The following is a 16,274-nucleotide window of genomic DNA, read 5'->3' on the forward strand; positions in this document are numbered from 1 at the left end:
TCCTGATCACTTTCCTCTCATGCAAGTGCTTCAGAATTGATTCCTTGAGGACCTGCTCCATGATTTTTCCAGGGACTGAGGTGAGGCTGACTGGCCTGTAGTTCCCAGGATCCTCCTCCTTCCCTTTTTTAAAGATGGGCACTACATTAGCCTTTTTCCAGTCGTCCGGGACTTCCTCGGATCTCCATGAGTTTTCAAAGATAATGGCCAATGGCTCTGCAATCACATCCACCAACTTCTTTAGCACTCTCGGATGCAGCGCATCCGGCCCCATGGACTTGTGCTCGTCCAGCTTTTCTAAATAGTCCTGAACCACTTCTTTCTCCTCAGAGGGCTGGTCACCTCCTCTCCATGGGAGCTGACCTTTTTTGTGAAGACAGAGGCAAAAAAAGCATTGAGTACATTAGCTTTTTCCACATCCTCTGTCACTAGGTTGCCTCCCTCATTCACTAAGGGGCCCACTTTCCTTGACTTTCTTCTTGTTGCTAATATACCTGAAGAAACCCTTCTTGTTACTCTTAACATCTCTTGCTAGCTGCAACTCCAGGTGTGATTTGGCCTTCCTGATTTCACTCCTGTATGCCCGAACAATATTTTTATACTCTTCCCTGGTTATTTGTCCAATCTTCCACTTCTTGTAAGCTTCTTTTTTGTGTTTAAGATCAGCAAGGATTTCAATGTTAAGCCAAGCTGGTCGCCTGCCATATTTACTATTCTTTCTACACAATAACTGCCACAATGGCAGTAGTACATTCCTACTGCTCCATGCATGGGAGTCAGCCAACTCACGAAAAGGAAAGGCAGAGTGTGAGAACACTTGTAGATCTCATCTTGGGGTAGATTCTATTGAGGGCAGGGCCTCATGCATACATAACGAAATTAAGGCTAGACTGGAAGACAAACCCAAAGGAAGGGAGGGAGTGGGGAGTAGTGAATGACAAAATATGTAGTCCCACATCTTCTAGTGGTTGGAGGCCAAGGAAGCAGATATTTGTGGTTCTGCAGCTGCAAGCTAATGAGTATTCTCCTTTTGCTCAAGTATTAGCACTACTAAGTTTTACAATGGACACAATTAGCAAAATTACTGCTTATGGTTGCCATTGTTTCCATCCTACTAATGTCGATGCTATGGCACCCTCATCCTCCTCCCCACCCCACAAAAGGAAAAAAAAAATCACCCCACCCACCCCATCAAAGCAGGAAGATAAGCCACCTCCGTAGCTCACTAATTAAAGTGTTTTCCCTAATATAGTCTCTCCTACCAGCTCATTATCAAAAACATCCTCTTCAGGATTCGTTATCTTAACTCTTTCATCAGCGTTCCTACAGCCTCTATAAAAACACATAATTTGAAATGAATTGCTCGAATTATGTTGTGCAACTGGTTAGATACAAGGTAGTAACTAGATGTTGTTTCATTGGTTTTCTTTAAGCAAAAATATTTATGGTCTTTGTTTCCTCTATCTTTATGATAAATTATAAATGAAACTGCACATGACCTACGTGGGTGTCTTTAGCTGTCTTGTTGTCTGGCTGGCTGACAAATAGGCATTTAAGTATGCATCTCATGTTCTCTTATTAAATTACTCCAGGTTTTGTTTTTTAGGTTCTCTGTGTTTTTAAACCACCCCGCTACCATTTTTCATATTATTTTCTTATTTCTGACTCCAATCCACTTTTTATTCACTGCCTTTTCCTTTTATTTCTGGTCTACCCATTCCAGCCCATCTCTACCACCTCATGGCTACTAGCTTTTTTCCCATTGCTTTAGTTTTATCTGTCTGTTCCCTTCCCCTTCTCACTATCGTCATCTACCTCACCGTCTCTTTGCTTTCATCCCATCTCTTCTCAACTTGCCTCACCTGCCTGACAGCTGTTATTTGAGACAGCTCAGGGGCTCACATGCTGTTCCCTAGTCAATTTCAACGAGTTCAAGTCGTAGTTTGAGTCTGTGCTACCTGTTGCTAAGCAACCTATTCACAAGCAAAGGTTGCAATAGAACAGTTGTTACCATTTTGCTGATTCAATGGCCCAATTTTCTTTCTTTCTTTTTTTTTTTTAAACACAGGCCTTTTCACTTTGCTTCAAGTGTGGATTTCCAGGGATTAACAGCTTGCACAGGCATTTTCAGGTTACCGATGAAGATGTACGGGAATTTCACCTCTTTTTGAAGGCAGAAGAGGCCATTGCCTACGGCATCAAAATGTAATTGGAAACAACATATTTATTATTCTCCACTTTGCCTATGGCAGCAAAATCCTTCAACTAGCCACATTTCGATGTGCATCTCAATGACACAGCAACATCAAGCAGAAGTGGAGAACTGGCAATACCAGTAGCGGCACAGAGCCCGCTAATTACCTACAGAAATTCTGTTGCAAACAAGGGGCTAGATTCTGTAAACTGTCTTCCAGACAGACTGGTCAAAGGGCGCTAATTATACATAACCTCCCTTTCATCAAAGGGAAAGGAAGCTGGTCAGCACCACCTAAAGAGATGACAGTGGCTAAAAAGGGGACATAGCCAGGGTGGCTAGGGATGCATTGAATCACTGCATCTGCTGGGCAGACATCAGCAACAGGGTTCCTATGGCGCCTCAACTGCAGTTTAAAATGGTCCTCACTAGGTGGAAGTCAGAGGGAGGATGGTGTAGTCAAAAGCACAATCTGTCCAGGAAATGCTGGATATGTTCACAGCACTCCAGTGACGGTCACATTGGTATTAGATAATTTAGCAACCACATGACTGTGGTATTAGTGTTGTCACCTGTCCAGGTTTTCCCAGGATCATTCCTTTTTTGAGGTGATTATCCTGGGAAGTCTGTAAGGATGTTCAGTACACATGGCCAACTGTCCAATTTTATGGGCTCAGGAATATCTCAGGTGTCCCTTATTTTTTGTATCTCAGAGGTGGCAACCTTATGTGGCATATTTTTTCTTGGAAAAAATATATGGATTTCTGCGTTGTCAAAAGCTAAACACATCTGAGAAGCCTTAGTTCCCTACCCCCACCCATCCATCCTTTCTTCCATATGTGTATCACTCCTCCAGAGGTTGCTGTACGCTCAATTGTACAGCACATGACATTTTCTGTAGTCTTCTTCTGTTGCTCTTTCTTTTATGATTGTAGCTGGACAGGGTATGTTTTCAATTAAAACTTTTCCAAAATACACTTATTATATTGGTATATCCCTTACCAAAGAACCCCACGGCATGCTGCAGCAGTAGGACAAAATCATATACTTGAAAAAGAGCACACTAAAATATATGCCTCTTCCTCGCAGTTACTGCAGAAATTGAATGTTTTCCATGAAAGTAAAACAGTACTTAGAACAAGCCAGTTTAACAGTGAGAACCCTCAAGAATTGGTAATCCTATTATGCATGATCATCATCTACTCCCAGCAATGAAACATCACCTTGATTCTCTACCTGAGCCATAACTACTTCTGAAAGCACATAAACACAAAGCCAGTTGAGTGTTTTACTACTCCAAAGACTGGCCTTGACCTGTTAAAACAGCATATTTAAATGGATGGTGCATCAAAAGAGGATTCTCAGCAGACCACATGCAAATTGGTGGTTTAGACAGAGACACTCATAGCAGTAATATTCCTCTAATTTGAACACCATCACCACCACAGTTTGGAAACACTCATGAAACTAAATTGTCCCTACAACATTAGACGGGGAACAAGGATCACATTCGTTTGGCTACTAGATTAATATGAACATAGGACACAGGATTAGAATGGATCTCCTGGTTCCTTGAGTCTCTTGCTATTGCAGGCAATCCTGCCATATAATCCTTGTTCATAAATTTGTCCAGGTCTACCTTCAAGTTAGTTAGGTTGCTTTACCCCACTATTCCTAGTGAAAGGCTGTTCTGGAACCTCAAACCTTCTTTTCATTGGTATTAGATAGTTTAGCAACCACATGATTTCCAGCCTAAATTTATTCATGGCCAGGTTATACCCATTTGTTCTTGTGCCAACATTGTCCTTTAGCTAAGGGAAATATTTTAAAATGTATTGTTGAATATTGCACTGCCAGTTTTGAATAGTAATGTATGCTACATGTGTCAAGTGTATGTAGCTCTTCTATAATGTCCTGGTATAAACATTTCAGCCACTCACAAATGCATTAAGCTGTATTGCACAGACTTACGTGGAATCAGTGTCCTTTTCCTTCTTCCGTATTCCAAAAGCCTTCCTGGTACGCTTTTTCAATCCTGTGAACAAAATGAAGATGACTCAGAGGGAGATATTAATATCATGCTAAAATAAAACATGAATAAAGGTCACCTGCTCCATTAGCAGCTGTAATTAAAAACAGATAGGGTTTTATAGCTAATACATATGCTCATACCTTTTACCAGTTCATCTAAAAATATCTATTACTTTATTCCATATTTATTGAACATCACATGTCACTCAGTAATTATGGTCAATAGTTTTAATCATCCATATTAATTTTTGATATTAAGACCGACAATTTCATTAAAAAATGCAGTACACCAAGACAGATTATGAGACCACTGAAATACATTTTAAGGAGTAAAATGCTCAGACTAGCTTGTGTCAAAACTTCAGAAGAGCACACAATACTTCTACCAACATCATGCTTTTTAAATATCCGGAGGAACATTTTATACAACTATGTGTGTCGAAGGGGCTGTGTGAAGGTGGGTCTGCCTTTTTTTTTTTAAGCCACTTGGAAGCAAAAACATCCATATGCAATTACCATTTCAGCCTTGCCAATAGACAAATATACTATATATCATTCTGTATGGTCAGTGCTTAATTTGTAATAAAAGAGGTGCCGGGGCTCAAGTAATTTTTTTTACATTTATAACTGACACAGAAAGCCCAGAGGTGCCGGGACTATGAACTGCCAAGCCTAGAGATGTTGGGGCTGAGCCCCGGCAAGCCCTGGCACAAATTAAGCACTGTGTACAGTAGATACTTGTATTATAAGTATTATAGAATGTAAAATAGCCATCAAAGAAAAAAAAACAAGTTTGTGTATCCAACCTGCCACATTGTATGAAGGATACTTTAGGTAGGGAGAAATTTCTACCTTCTTGTACTCAGACTTCTGTTGCTACAATGATACCCTTCATTCCACCCCTGGACACAAAGTGCTCCTTCACCTCTCTCCTTGAATATTCCCTGATGGCTTATCTACAAAGCAGTGCCTGTGCAATCTGCTCATCTTGCTGGAAAAAGGGTGCTGTAACAGCAACTGCTACCAAAAGGATTGAGGGGTGAAGCAGAGAAAGCAGTTACAAGTGCTGGTCTGGAGCACTGAAATGCTAGTCAAACCTGTTGCAGAGAAACTTACACCTCAAGTGGTCCTTTCTATCTAACTGTAAGTAAAACACCCTTCTAATGTATTCAAACATCTCAGCATGAAATAATTGCATGCCAGGCTCCCTTCTGGAATCTAGCTTATTGCACACATCTTAGTCTCCATCATTCAAAACAGGAGCCATTCAGTATTTCTGCTGTGATGGTAATCTTTACCTTAAGGCAAACGAATGGTAATCTTTCCAAAATATAAACAGCCCATTCCAAGCACCAAAAATAATAGCAGCTGTGAAGTGTGGTCATAAATGCACTTAGCCAAATCCCGAAATCATTAGTGTATTCTTACTTAGTATTAATTCTCATTGACTTCAGTGAGTTGTGAGTCAGGATGGAGCAAAAGCAGTTTTAGGGGTTTCCAGATTTGATCCATAGATAAGGAGGGCTATAAAAGGCCATTTAGATCACCCAGTCTGAATTTCACTCCCTACATTATTTATATGGTGTCATATCTCGAAGTACTTTTCAGATCTAACAAAATCTCTCCTATTTTCTATGGGCCAAACACCAGGTCCCCATTGAGTCCTTACACAAAATCTCAAAACTTCAAACAAGAGTTTTGAAGGACTGCAAGATTTTGTCCACTACTGTTAGCAGGTTAAGCTGGTATTTTTCAACCCACTGTCTTACAAATGTGACCATCTGGCTCTCAGGCACATTCCTCAAAATTAATTTGCTAAAATGTGAGATTCATAGCTTGACTGTGCAAGTTGAGGCCTTTTGTCCTTCAGTTCCTTATGCCTATTGTGAAGTCAGTAAGTAATATGTGATATAACCTTCCTATTCAATATGATTTACTTGTATATGAAACTGGTGTTTAAGAACAGGCAAAAGAATACTCATCCATTCTGTGATGAGAATAATGGCAAGGCTAGCATCAGAATTGTTCAGCTGTCTCTTACAGATCATACATTCTAGAAGAGATTTTCCTTTAGCTCATGTGGTTGGTGGCCTGTATATCTAAAGTTCTGACTCGCTAGGATATGCAGTAGTTACAACTATGAAGTTCTTCGTGGCATAGGCGCCGACTCCATGGTGCTCCGGGGCTGGAGCACCCATGGGAAAAAAAAAATAGTGGGTGCTTAGCATCCACCAGCCACAGCTGTTTGGCAGCACCCCCGATCAGCTGTTTGGTGGCTGGGGGAGGGGCTTGCGGAAGGGCGGAGAGCAGCAAGTGGGCAGGGGTGAAGCGGGACAGAAAGAGGCAGAGCGAGTGTGGGGCCTTGGGGCGGAGCAGGGGTGGAGCCCCCCTGAGGAAAAGAAAAACTCAGCGCCTATGCTTGATGTCCACGGATTTGTTAAACTAGTGGTTCTCGTACTGGGGCCCATGGGCATCTGGTGATACATGGAGCACTTGCTCGTGGTTCACCAAGATCTGGTATGTCATTTAGTGCCAACTACTCTCCCTTGTTTACAGCTGTTTTTACAGGAGTTTGTACTCTGAGCCACCATCCCACCAGCATGGCTGGGGGTGGCATCCATGATCGAGAGTCGCAGAGGAACAGGAGCCAGGAGTCATCAGGAGGACCAGAGCAGCAGGAGAGAGAAAAACAGGCAGCATGAAAAGGGAACCAGAGATTATGGAGTAGGGAAGCATGTGCAGGTAAAGGGAGGAAGAGAACAGATGGGAAGAGATGAAAAGATCAAAAGGGGTGATAGCCCAAATTATTGTTTTTAAGAAGATGAAACACACTGAATTAAAGACTTAAGATACCTAAATACCTACCGTCTGTTACTTTTACATTTGCAAATAGGCCGCTGATGGGGTGAGTGGTGGTTAGCAAAGACCACATCGAAATAGATGGTTATCTGAAACGCCTGTTCTATAGTTTTATGGGCCAGATTTTCAAAAGTACTAACAACACCCAATAGTTGCCATGGCAACACTTCTGGATAGATTTTCAGAAGATCTCAGCACCCAACGTACTGTGCTCTTTTGAGAATCTAGCTGCATGTTGCTAATATGTGAATTAAATTAGTGTCCTTGAGTGCTTATGCTAACAAACGTGATGTGTGAGATGAACATACCCAATGCGTATCAGAAGTCTCCAGAAGCCTGGGAAGATGAAAATGAATACTTAGAATATAAAACTTTTTAATTGTATATTTTATATTATCTCAAGAAACTTGACCTCTCAGTATAGTGTTAATGGTGATGGGGATTAGAACACAAAGCCTAAAAGAAGGTATAATGGAGAACACAGGGAATTAACCATCGTGAATGGAGCAAGCTTTTGGGACCTGCAAAACCTGTAGTTGTGGGCAGAGGGTCACCCTCAAGATAGAGACCATCGCCAAGTATCTGGGATGTCTGAGCACACTGATGAGTTACTTCATTAGCTTAGGATCATAACACATGGTACCAACTCCAGAAAAGAAAGGGTAGAAAGAAAAAGGGAAAGAAACTGAGGGACAGCCTCACCTCCCCTCAAAAATAACTTCACTAGAGACCTGAAATATCCTTAAGCCAGACTTGATCCCGAACAAAGAATTTCAAGCCTGATCCAAAAGATAAAAAAGTTAGTTTGGAAGTTTAAATGCAGAAATAAAGCTCAGCAGTGGCTGCTTTAATACACCAGTCAGGAATTACAAAACAGCTAATCCATGCAAATACTGACCTCTTCAGCATTACAGGGGTAATCTTCATGGAAGGATGTACTGTTCCTGAATATTTTCTCTAAGATCATTAGGCTAAAACAGGTGTTTCTTCCACATCACCGTCATGTTTATTTGACTCACCTTTAAAGGTATCCTACATGTACGGAGTCCCAGTTCCAATTCTAAGATATTAATGATATGCAGTGAGGTCCCACACTTAGCCTTTTATATAAATTTGCATTTGGCACTTAAAAAAACCCCTAGAGCAACTAGTAGTGCTTCGTCAACTTTTGCACTGACACTTCTCTTTTATGGGACATTAAATTTGCTTTACCCCTATTTAGTACTTAAAGATACAGTCTATGCCCTTTGCCCAGTAGCATTATGCAGAGTGGTATCAGACCATCACAGAGGCAGCAAGGGCAGAAGACTAACTTTTAACCAGTCTGAAACACCCAGTCACAGATCAAGGCAATAACTGACAACTCTGCTGACGTGGATTATTTTTGCTGCTAGGAGAAACGGGATAACGTGCCTTGTGACAGCACAAGCAATGTTCTACAAAGTGGTAGCTGTGATAACACCACCTTGGAGTATTTGCCTGTGAATGTCTTACTCTTTTCAGGGCTGACTGCTACTCCCAATGGCACTGCAATGATCATGTTGCAGACGTGCACTGGGAATAGATTTTGGGGCATTTCAGGCTGAAAATACATGTCATGGGTTTATTTCGAGTTTATAACTCATGGCTTGGGCAGTCCTGATGCTTGCTAATACCATGCCATGCCAGCCTCTGCTAGGTCACTGGTGACCGTCTATTCCCAACGGGCCTCTCTATGCAGGCTGAAAAAGGCACTCAGCACTGCAGGACTATCTTTTCACCTGGGCATCTACCCTGCTCCTATCATCTCATATTGAAATGCTTCCCTGCCTTTCACAAAGGAAGTCCTGGCATCGTAAATGTATTTTCATGAGCTCTCCCAGTCCCAAACGCTTTTAAAAAAAAACACTAAGTAATGAAATTCCATCATTGGGCAATGACAGACTTGACACTTCCTGAGACCACTTTAATCTTCAGGCAGCAGCTTTTAAAGTGATGGCTAGGTACTAAAGCAGACTGCCAATTAGCTGAATCCCCCACCTGGCAGCTGCACTCCCTGAATGTATGTTATCCTGCATACTCCTGCATTAGGTCAGGCTTCAAAATTAGCTGATCTACTAGTCGGGCCAAGGAGATCTTTCTCCTTGGCCAGATGAGCCTGACCTGTGTTAAATGTGGTCTCAGCTGGAAGTCACTATCTATGTATCATTCAGGCCCTGATGAAGTATATTGCTGGTCAAACCTGTAGTGCAATCAGTGGTCATGGATATGATTGCTTAGTCTATGCCACAACTCAGAGACCTCGTTTGGTGACTCCAGACAGCACAAACTGAGTTTAGTTAGTTAGCGAGCAAGGGAATTATAAGGTTTTGCCTAGATCCGGTAGCATCAAAAGGAATCATCCTAACAGACCTGTTTCTTTTCTACTCCAATATATCTATGCTGGCTTAGATATCCCTTAGTGTGTAAAACAGCTCAGTATAGAGGTTAATTGTTTTGAAAACTGATCCCTATACCAATTGCCTTTTTCCTTTTATTATTTGTAGTTGCTAACACCAATTAAATCCAGAGTATATCAGGTCTATACTTAACATTTATTGAAAACAAAAACATTATTTTCGTTTCCTACTAGAAGTCAATTTCAATCAAAACTCTCCACCAGTTTTCATAATTGATTTTTTTAAAAAGAAGATTTTTTTTTAAAGATTCAGGAATTAAATTCAAACATTTCACTACATTAATGCAAAATGGACAAATTTATATGAGGATAATGCAATGTGTTAGTATGGAAACATTCATTGAGGATTGGTATTTTTAATCAGGAAAGACTGAAATGCTGGGTATTCCACTAATTAAGTACTAGTTATATTTAACTAAGATATAATAGGGAAATTGCGTATTTATTTTTATTCATATAGTAACAATTTTAGACAATTACATAACTGGTATATTTTCTGTAGAATTGTACATAATGCATACATGCATCAGTATTAATCAGTATGGAGAAGAGCAGAGATTCACAAACTGTAGTCAAAAGGAGAGGCAGCTGGTCACATGGAGTTAGCTCTTCCTCCTGACTTCCAGCTTCTAAGATGCCTTAAAATACAGATAAAAAATATATTCTCTGCTTCCCCCTAACTTTACTTTTCTAAGTAATTGCTATAGTTGCACAAGAATGTTATGGGATGGCAAATAGGAGGGCATGTATTGATACAGAGATTGCCCCAGAGAAAATTAGGTTGACATCATGAAAAATGTTTGGATCCCACAGTAGCAGAATGCTATTCAACACTAATTCATTCCCATCAGCAATATAAAAATACCTAAGCTATTGGCAGTAAATAGGAAATGACATGATAATGATCACCTTTGGGAACTAAGTAACTGAAGGTAAATCCAACAGCACATAATGAATGGGGACATAATTATACCCCGCTTTGCTGGGTAGTAAAATAGTTCTGAAACATTTTGAGCAAAAATAAGTCAGTCATTTGTGCATATGCAGAATCATGTTCACAAAAGAATAGAGGACTTCAAAATTAATTCACACAAAAAGTTAATCGTATAAAACTCTGAATGGTATTATTACCAGCTTAAGCAATCACACAATCCTATTGCTGTAAACTCTTGTCTTTTCTGTTTCTACTCCAATACTCACCACCCTGCCTCCTCATGTCTTAACTCAGACTGTCAACTTGTTTAGGTACTTGAGAGTCTCCACAATCATAGTGTCCAAGCACCTCTCAGTATTCCTGTGAGGTATACAACTATTATTCCCATTTTACAGAAGATAAACTGGTACACAGTTCAAATGACTTGCCCAAGGTCACACAGGAAATCTGTGGCAGAGCTGGAAATTTAATGGAGATCTCGTGATTCCCAGTCCTGTGCCATAACTACAGGATTATTCTAATAAACGTTGCTGACTTCATATTGGGAGATTTACCAGACACTGAGGTAACACACACCGACACAAGGGTTGCCACCTCTCCAGGTTTTCCCAGGATCATCCCTTTTTTGAGGAAGATGTCCTGGGAAAATCTGTAAGGGTGCTCAGTCTACATGGTCAGCTGTCCAGTTTTATGGGCTCAGGATTGTCCCAGATGTCCCGGTTATTTGAATCTCAGAGGTGGCAACCCTAACGTACACACGGTGGCACAACCCAGGTTCCAACAAACAGACCTGAACTGTAGTAAAGTCACAGTCCACACTGCATGTGCCATAACTAGACACAGCCAGTTGTACTTCCCATTGCATACTACTGCCAGGTCTCTTAGATGGATAGGCTAAGATTTTAAAAGATCAGAACCGAAATGTAGGCCCCTAATTCCACATTCAGGCATATAAATATGAGGCCACATTTCAAAAATGCGGAGCATCCTACAGTTCCCTTTGAAAACCTGGCCACATATTTATATGCTTGACTATAGATCTAGGAACCTAACTTTAGGCATGCTCCCTCTTTTTTTTCCCCCTCCCCCTCAATCTTGGTAAAGTTCACTACATTAACTCCCCTTTGGGGCATGAAAATTTTCTTTTAGTTTCTACTGTAAAACACTGCGCATATTTGTGGTATTTTACCTATGAGAATTAAGAATAATGTTATAGCTGACAAAACCGAGAACTAAAAAATGGCTGTTGGTCAGGTCCTTTTGTGCAAATATTGAAATGAATGGCATGCAGAAGAAATCCCAAACCTTAGTAAAATTCCACTTGCTCTTTTCTTTGTATAAAATGCTTTTCTCCTGGCTACAGTCAGATAGACAAAGACTCTAGCATCTTATTTACCCTTCTTGATACTGTTTCCTTCATATCCAGTTCTCAAATATTCTGTGTGTGTCACATAATATTCTTCTGTAAGGAAAGGCCTGACAATGATTCTGCAGAAACAAATTCAATTTATCTAATCTTTTAAGTATTTGAAATGACAAAATTAGTTCAGAGGACAACGCACAGAGCCAGCCAAGGAATGCTTTTATTATGTTTATTCTACAAGCCAAAGTGCTCGTTTTCAACTCATATGATTAATGCTTTATGTTTCTCTAAACTGCTTACTTTGAATGTGTCCTTGAGTTGCAATTCATTTCAATATTTCCTGAAACATTCTGCACTTGTTGATAGTTTCTGTTACAAGTTTCAATAAGTATGTCTAAACACTAGTTTTCTCTGCATAATGTCAAAATCACATGGGCTAGCACTGGGCTTGGTTTTTATCCTCAAAATGAAACATTAAGTTTCTCTCTTAGTACGCTCTTGGTGACAGATTTCAAGAACTGTAGTGGTATTAAAATCTGCCTAGTTTCAACATTTTAAAAACACAGCATCATTACCAATAACAGGAAACAGCATTTACCACACCTTTAGTACTACTCTATATGAGCCACTAAGTTTTGTGCTAACTTGAAAGGTCTAGAACTCGGGTTTGAAATCCTGGCACCTACAGAAGTCTGTGGAAGTTTTGCCATTGACTCAATGGAGCATGGATTTTGCCAGGCATTTGAGAGACTGCCTTATCCTCAGTGCCCCACCATGGAAGTTAAAATTTGCTCAGGGCCTTTTGCTGCTGATGCCCACAACCCAGATTTCCAGGAATGGTGGCAGGATTTCTTAAATTGAAGGATCTCATCTATGGAATTTGCACCTTCTAATCCAACAGAATGAGTTTGTCAGCCTTCAGGGCACAAGGAAAGGCTTTATTTGTTCCATAAAGTCCTTCAATATTTGTGTGTGAGAGAGGGGACTTTTGGGGGGCCCCCATCGAGACAGTTTGCTTAGCACATAGGGAGGACATTGGCACCCTGATTTTATTAAGTTACCCTGTGGGGTAAATAAAATATTTTGTAGTCATTTTGTGAAACAAAAGCAGCAACAATAGGTACTATGATACTACATGTGTTTTTTTTTGGGGGGGGGGGGGTTGGCTTTTTTAAGAAAACAACCACCCCTGTATCAGGTTTTGAATCCAGGTCTCCAACAGTGCACTAAGTAGCCAGCATGGATTTACTAAGAATCAATCATGCCAAACCAGCTTCATTTCATTCTTTGACAGAGTAACTGATTTGGTGGATGGGGGAATGCAGTGGACATAACATACCTGGACTTCAGCAAGGCTTTTGACACAGTCCCACATGACAGTCTGATAAGGAAGCTGGAGAAATACAGGCTTGCAGAACTACCATCAAATGGATACATAAGTGGTTAAACCACCACAAAAAAAGAAAAGGAGTACTTGTGGCACCTCAGAGACTAACAAATTTATTTGAGCATAAGCTTTAGTGAGCTACAGCTCACTTCATCGGATGCAAGAAAAGAGTAACTATTAAATGGAATGATGTCAGATTGGAAGGAAGTCTCGAGGGGGATTCCACAGGGATCTGTTCTGGGTCTGGTGTTATTTAACATCTTGATTAATGACCTGGATGTAGGAATAAAGAGCATCCTGATCAAGTTTGCAGATGACACAAAGCTGGCCGGGGGCTGGAAACACTTTGGCGGATAGAGCTTAAATTCAAAGGGATATGGATAAACTGGAGAACTGGGTTATAGACAACAAAATGAAATTCAACAAAGACAAATGTACAAATGCAGAACGGGTGATAACTGGCTTGGCAGGCAGCACTGCTGAGAGGATCTGGGAGTTGTGATGGATCATAACCGCAACATGCGTCATCAATGCAATGCTGTTGCAAAAAAAAAAAAAAAAAAAAAAGCAACTTTAGGTTACAATAACAGAGGCATAGCATGCAAGGCACAGGAGGTGATAGTACCACTCTACTCAGCACTGGTTAGGCCTCAGCTGGAGTACTGTGTTCAGTTTTGGTCACCAATGTATAGAAATGATGTAGAGAAACTAGAAATGATCCAGAGGTGAGTGACAAAGGTGATCAAAGGGATGGAATGCAAGCCCTTGAGTAAAGGCTGAAGGAACTGGGTATGTTTAGTTTGGAAAAGAGGAGATTAAGGGGGGACATACAAGCAGTCTTCAAATACTTGAAAGGCTGCCATAAAAAACATGGAGAAAAAGTTGTTTTCTCTCGCCACAGAGGGCAGAACAAGAGGCAATGGGTTCAAACTACAGCATGGCCGATTTAGATTAAATCTCAGGGAAAACTTCCTAATCATAGGACAATGGAAAAGACTGCCTAGGGAGGTTGTGGAAGCTCCTTCACTGGAGGTTTTCAAAAGGAGGCTGGATAATCTGTCTCTTGGATGGTTTAGACACAACAAATCCTGCATATTGCCAGGGGAGTTAGACTAGATGACCCTTGTGGTCCCTTCTAACCCTATGGTTCTATTACCCCCCAGCCCTGTCCCAATTTTTCACACTTGCTATCTGGTCACCTTAGCTACTAATAATGAATAGAATACGAATCTGTTTACAAGAACAGAAAGGCCAGCAAGTAGAATTTCATATGCAGTACAATGAACACCACCTTTCTGAGGAGTAATTCAGTAGAGTTTGAGAATATGCCTATCGACCCTACTAACTGTGAAACTTCTGTGACAGGTGTTCTCTACTGTGAAAGGAAAAATAAATCTCTTTACTGCTTCTGGAAACCACACACTGGTAGGTTTTGCCTAAGGTAGGAACGTGGGCATGAGAGAGCTTTTCAAAAAAAGAGAGGAAGAAGAGGCTCTCATAAACACACCTCTTTACATAGCACTAGAAAGTTATAGAGGAATTAATATATTTTGCAAATAATTATAACTATTCTGAATACAAAACATTTTGGCCCCGTATCTAAAGGAGAAGAAGCTGCTGGTAGGGGACTGCCTGTGAGGGGTCATCAGTTTTGGAAATTGCACCTGCTGTGGGTCCAGATTTGTTAATGTTATAGGCACACTGCAAAGCTCTTTTCCCCTTCCCCCACTCTTCGTTGGGGAGCATATGGGATACAACCTATATATTTATGGGCAGTCCTTTTATGTTGTGATTGTTCTCTACAGGATGGGTACCTATAGTTGTATTTTTAAAAAATAATACCACCATTAAACACAGAAAATTACTTCTGGGTCTGGGTCAGTCATTCTGAGACATGTTTATTGCATCTTTCTGTAATGACAATATTACGTAAGGGTTTGATTAGGTACGGCTGCAGAGATTCTCAGGTCAGGGTGATCTTACATACACCAGGTATGATGCCGAACACAGGCACAGTTGGATAAAGGAAACTGTTACAGTTGATTTGGCAACCTCAACTCAATTTCCTTGATTTTGTACATTTGTTCAGCGTAAGGCACTGCTTATACCGTATCTGGTTTTTGGTTTTAGGACAACTTCTTTCATAATGGAGTATGTTAATATCTAGATGAGACCTACAAGGATCTCACTGCAAAGCATAACTTTACCCCCTATGCATTAAAGTTTGGAAAGAAAAAAAAATTTTAGCGAAGTGATCTGTATTCTTAGTCAAGATAGACTCAATGACTGACTTTACCAGATAAGTGTTCTGATCAGTTATATAATGGGGTTCACTATCTTAAAGTCTGCATAAAATGATAAAGGTTAGCAAAAAAGTTTTATGAAATGAAAGACTAAAACAGAAAATGGCATTGGAGACAGTGTCTTCACAGCCTGAAGAAATGTCCATTGTTGAAGCATGTTCTCTAATTAAACTTTATTTTTATAGCACATGTTTTTAATGCCTTCCCCCCGCCCTTACTTGACAACCTGTTCAGGAGAAAGCATGCTGAGACAAATCCATATTTGTTTGATTCCCCCTCCCCATTTTATGTTATTTCTGATCACAAACTAGCTATTTTTAATTTGAAATCTCCTGTCAAATCCTTACAGGCTACAGTCTGTGACTCCTTCCCCTCACAACAATTTAATGTTTATCCTGACATTAAGATCTTATTTGTTCTATAGAAAATGCAAGACCCATTAAAAGTCCCTCCTCCCAATTAGGTCTTATCTGTAATGACACACAATGTAGGGCTTTCATTTTACCCACTTTGCTACAGACACCTGTTTCGACGCATGGTTACCTTGAAGGCAGGTCCAGCAGGCAGGGAGGTGGCTCCCTTTTCAAAGCCTATGCCAAAGCTACCATACAGATTAGTTGTATGAAGGTATTTTAAGCTACTCACCCTCCATTCTACTGATTATGTCACTTCGAGGTTACTTAATCAGTTATTCCTGACTGAGGTAAGGCCTCAGGCCATGTGGTTTTCTGCTGCAGCACTAAACTATCACCTGCTTCTGGCACCG

General features: G+C 40.5%; 1 protein-coding gene across 16 annotated transcripts in view; it reads right to left on the bottom strand.

Moving 5' to 3' along the window:
* The window catches only part of SGIP1 (SH3GL interacting endocytic adaptor 1), a 169,861-nt gene that overhangs the window by 106,252 nt on the left and 47,335 nt on the right, over positions 1–16,274 (bottom strand). For all 16 annotated transcript variants that reach the window (XM_075131765.1, XM_075131763.1, XM_075131764.1 and 13 more), the window contains one exon: positions 4,166–4,229. In XM_075131765.1, the coding sequence (XP_074987866.1) occupies positions 4,166–4,229 (64 nt within the window). The remainder of the gene's footprint in view (positions 1–4,165; positions 4,230–16,274) is intronic.

This window comes from Caretta caretta, chromosome 8 (assembly GCF_965140235.1).
Source record: "Caretta caretta isolate rCarCar2 chromosome 8, rCarCar1.hap1, whole genome shotgun sequence".
NCBI classification, from domain to species: domain Eukaryota; kingdom Metazoa; phylum Chordata; order Testudines; family Cheloniidae; genus Caretta; species Caretta caretta.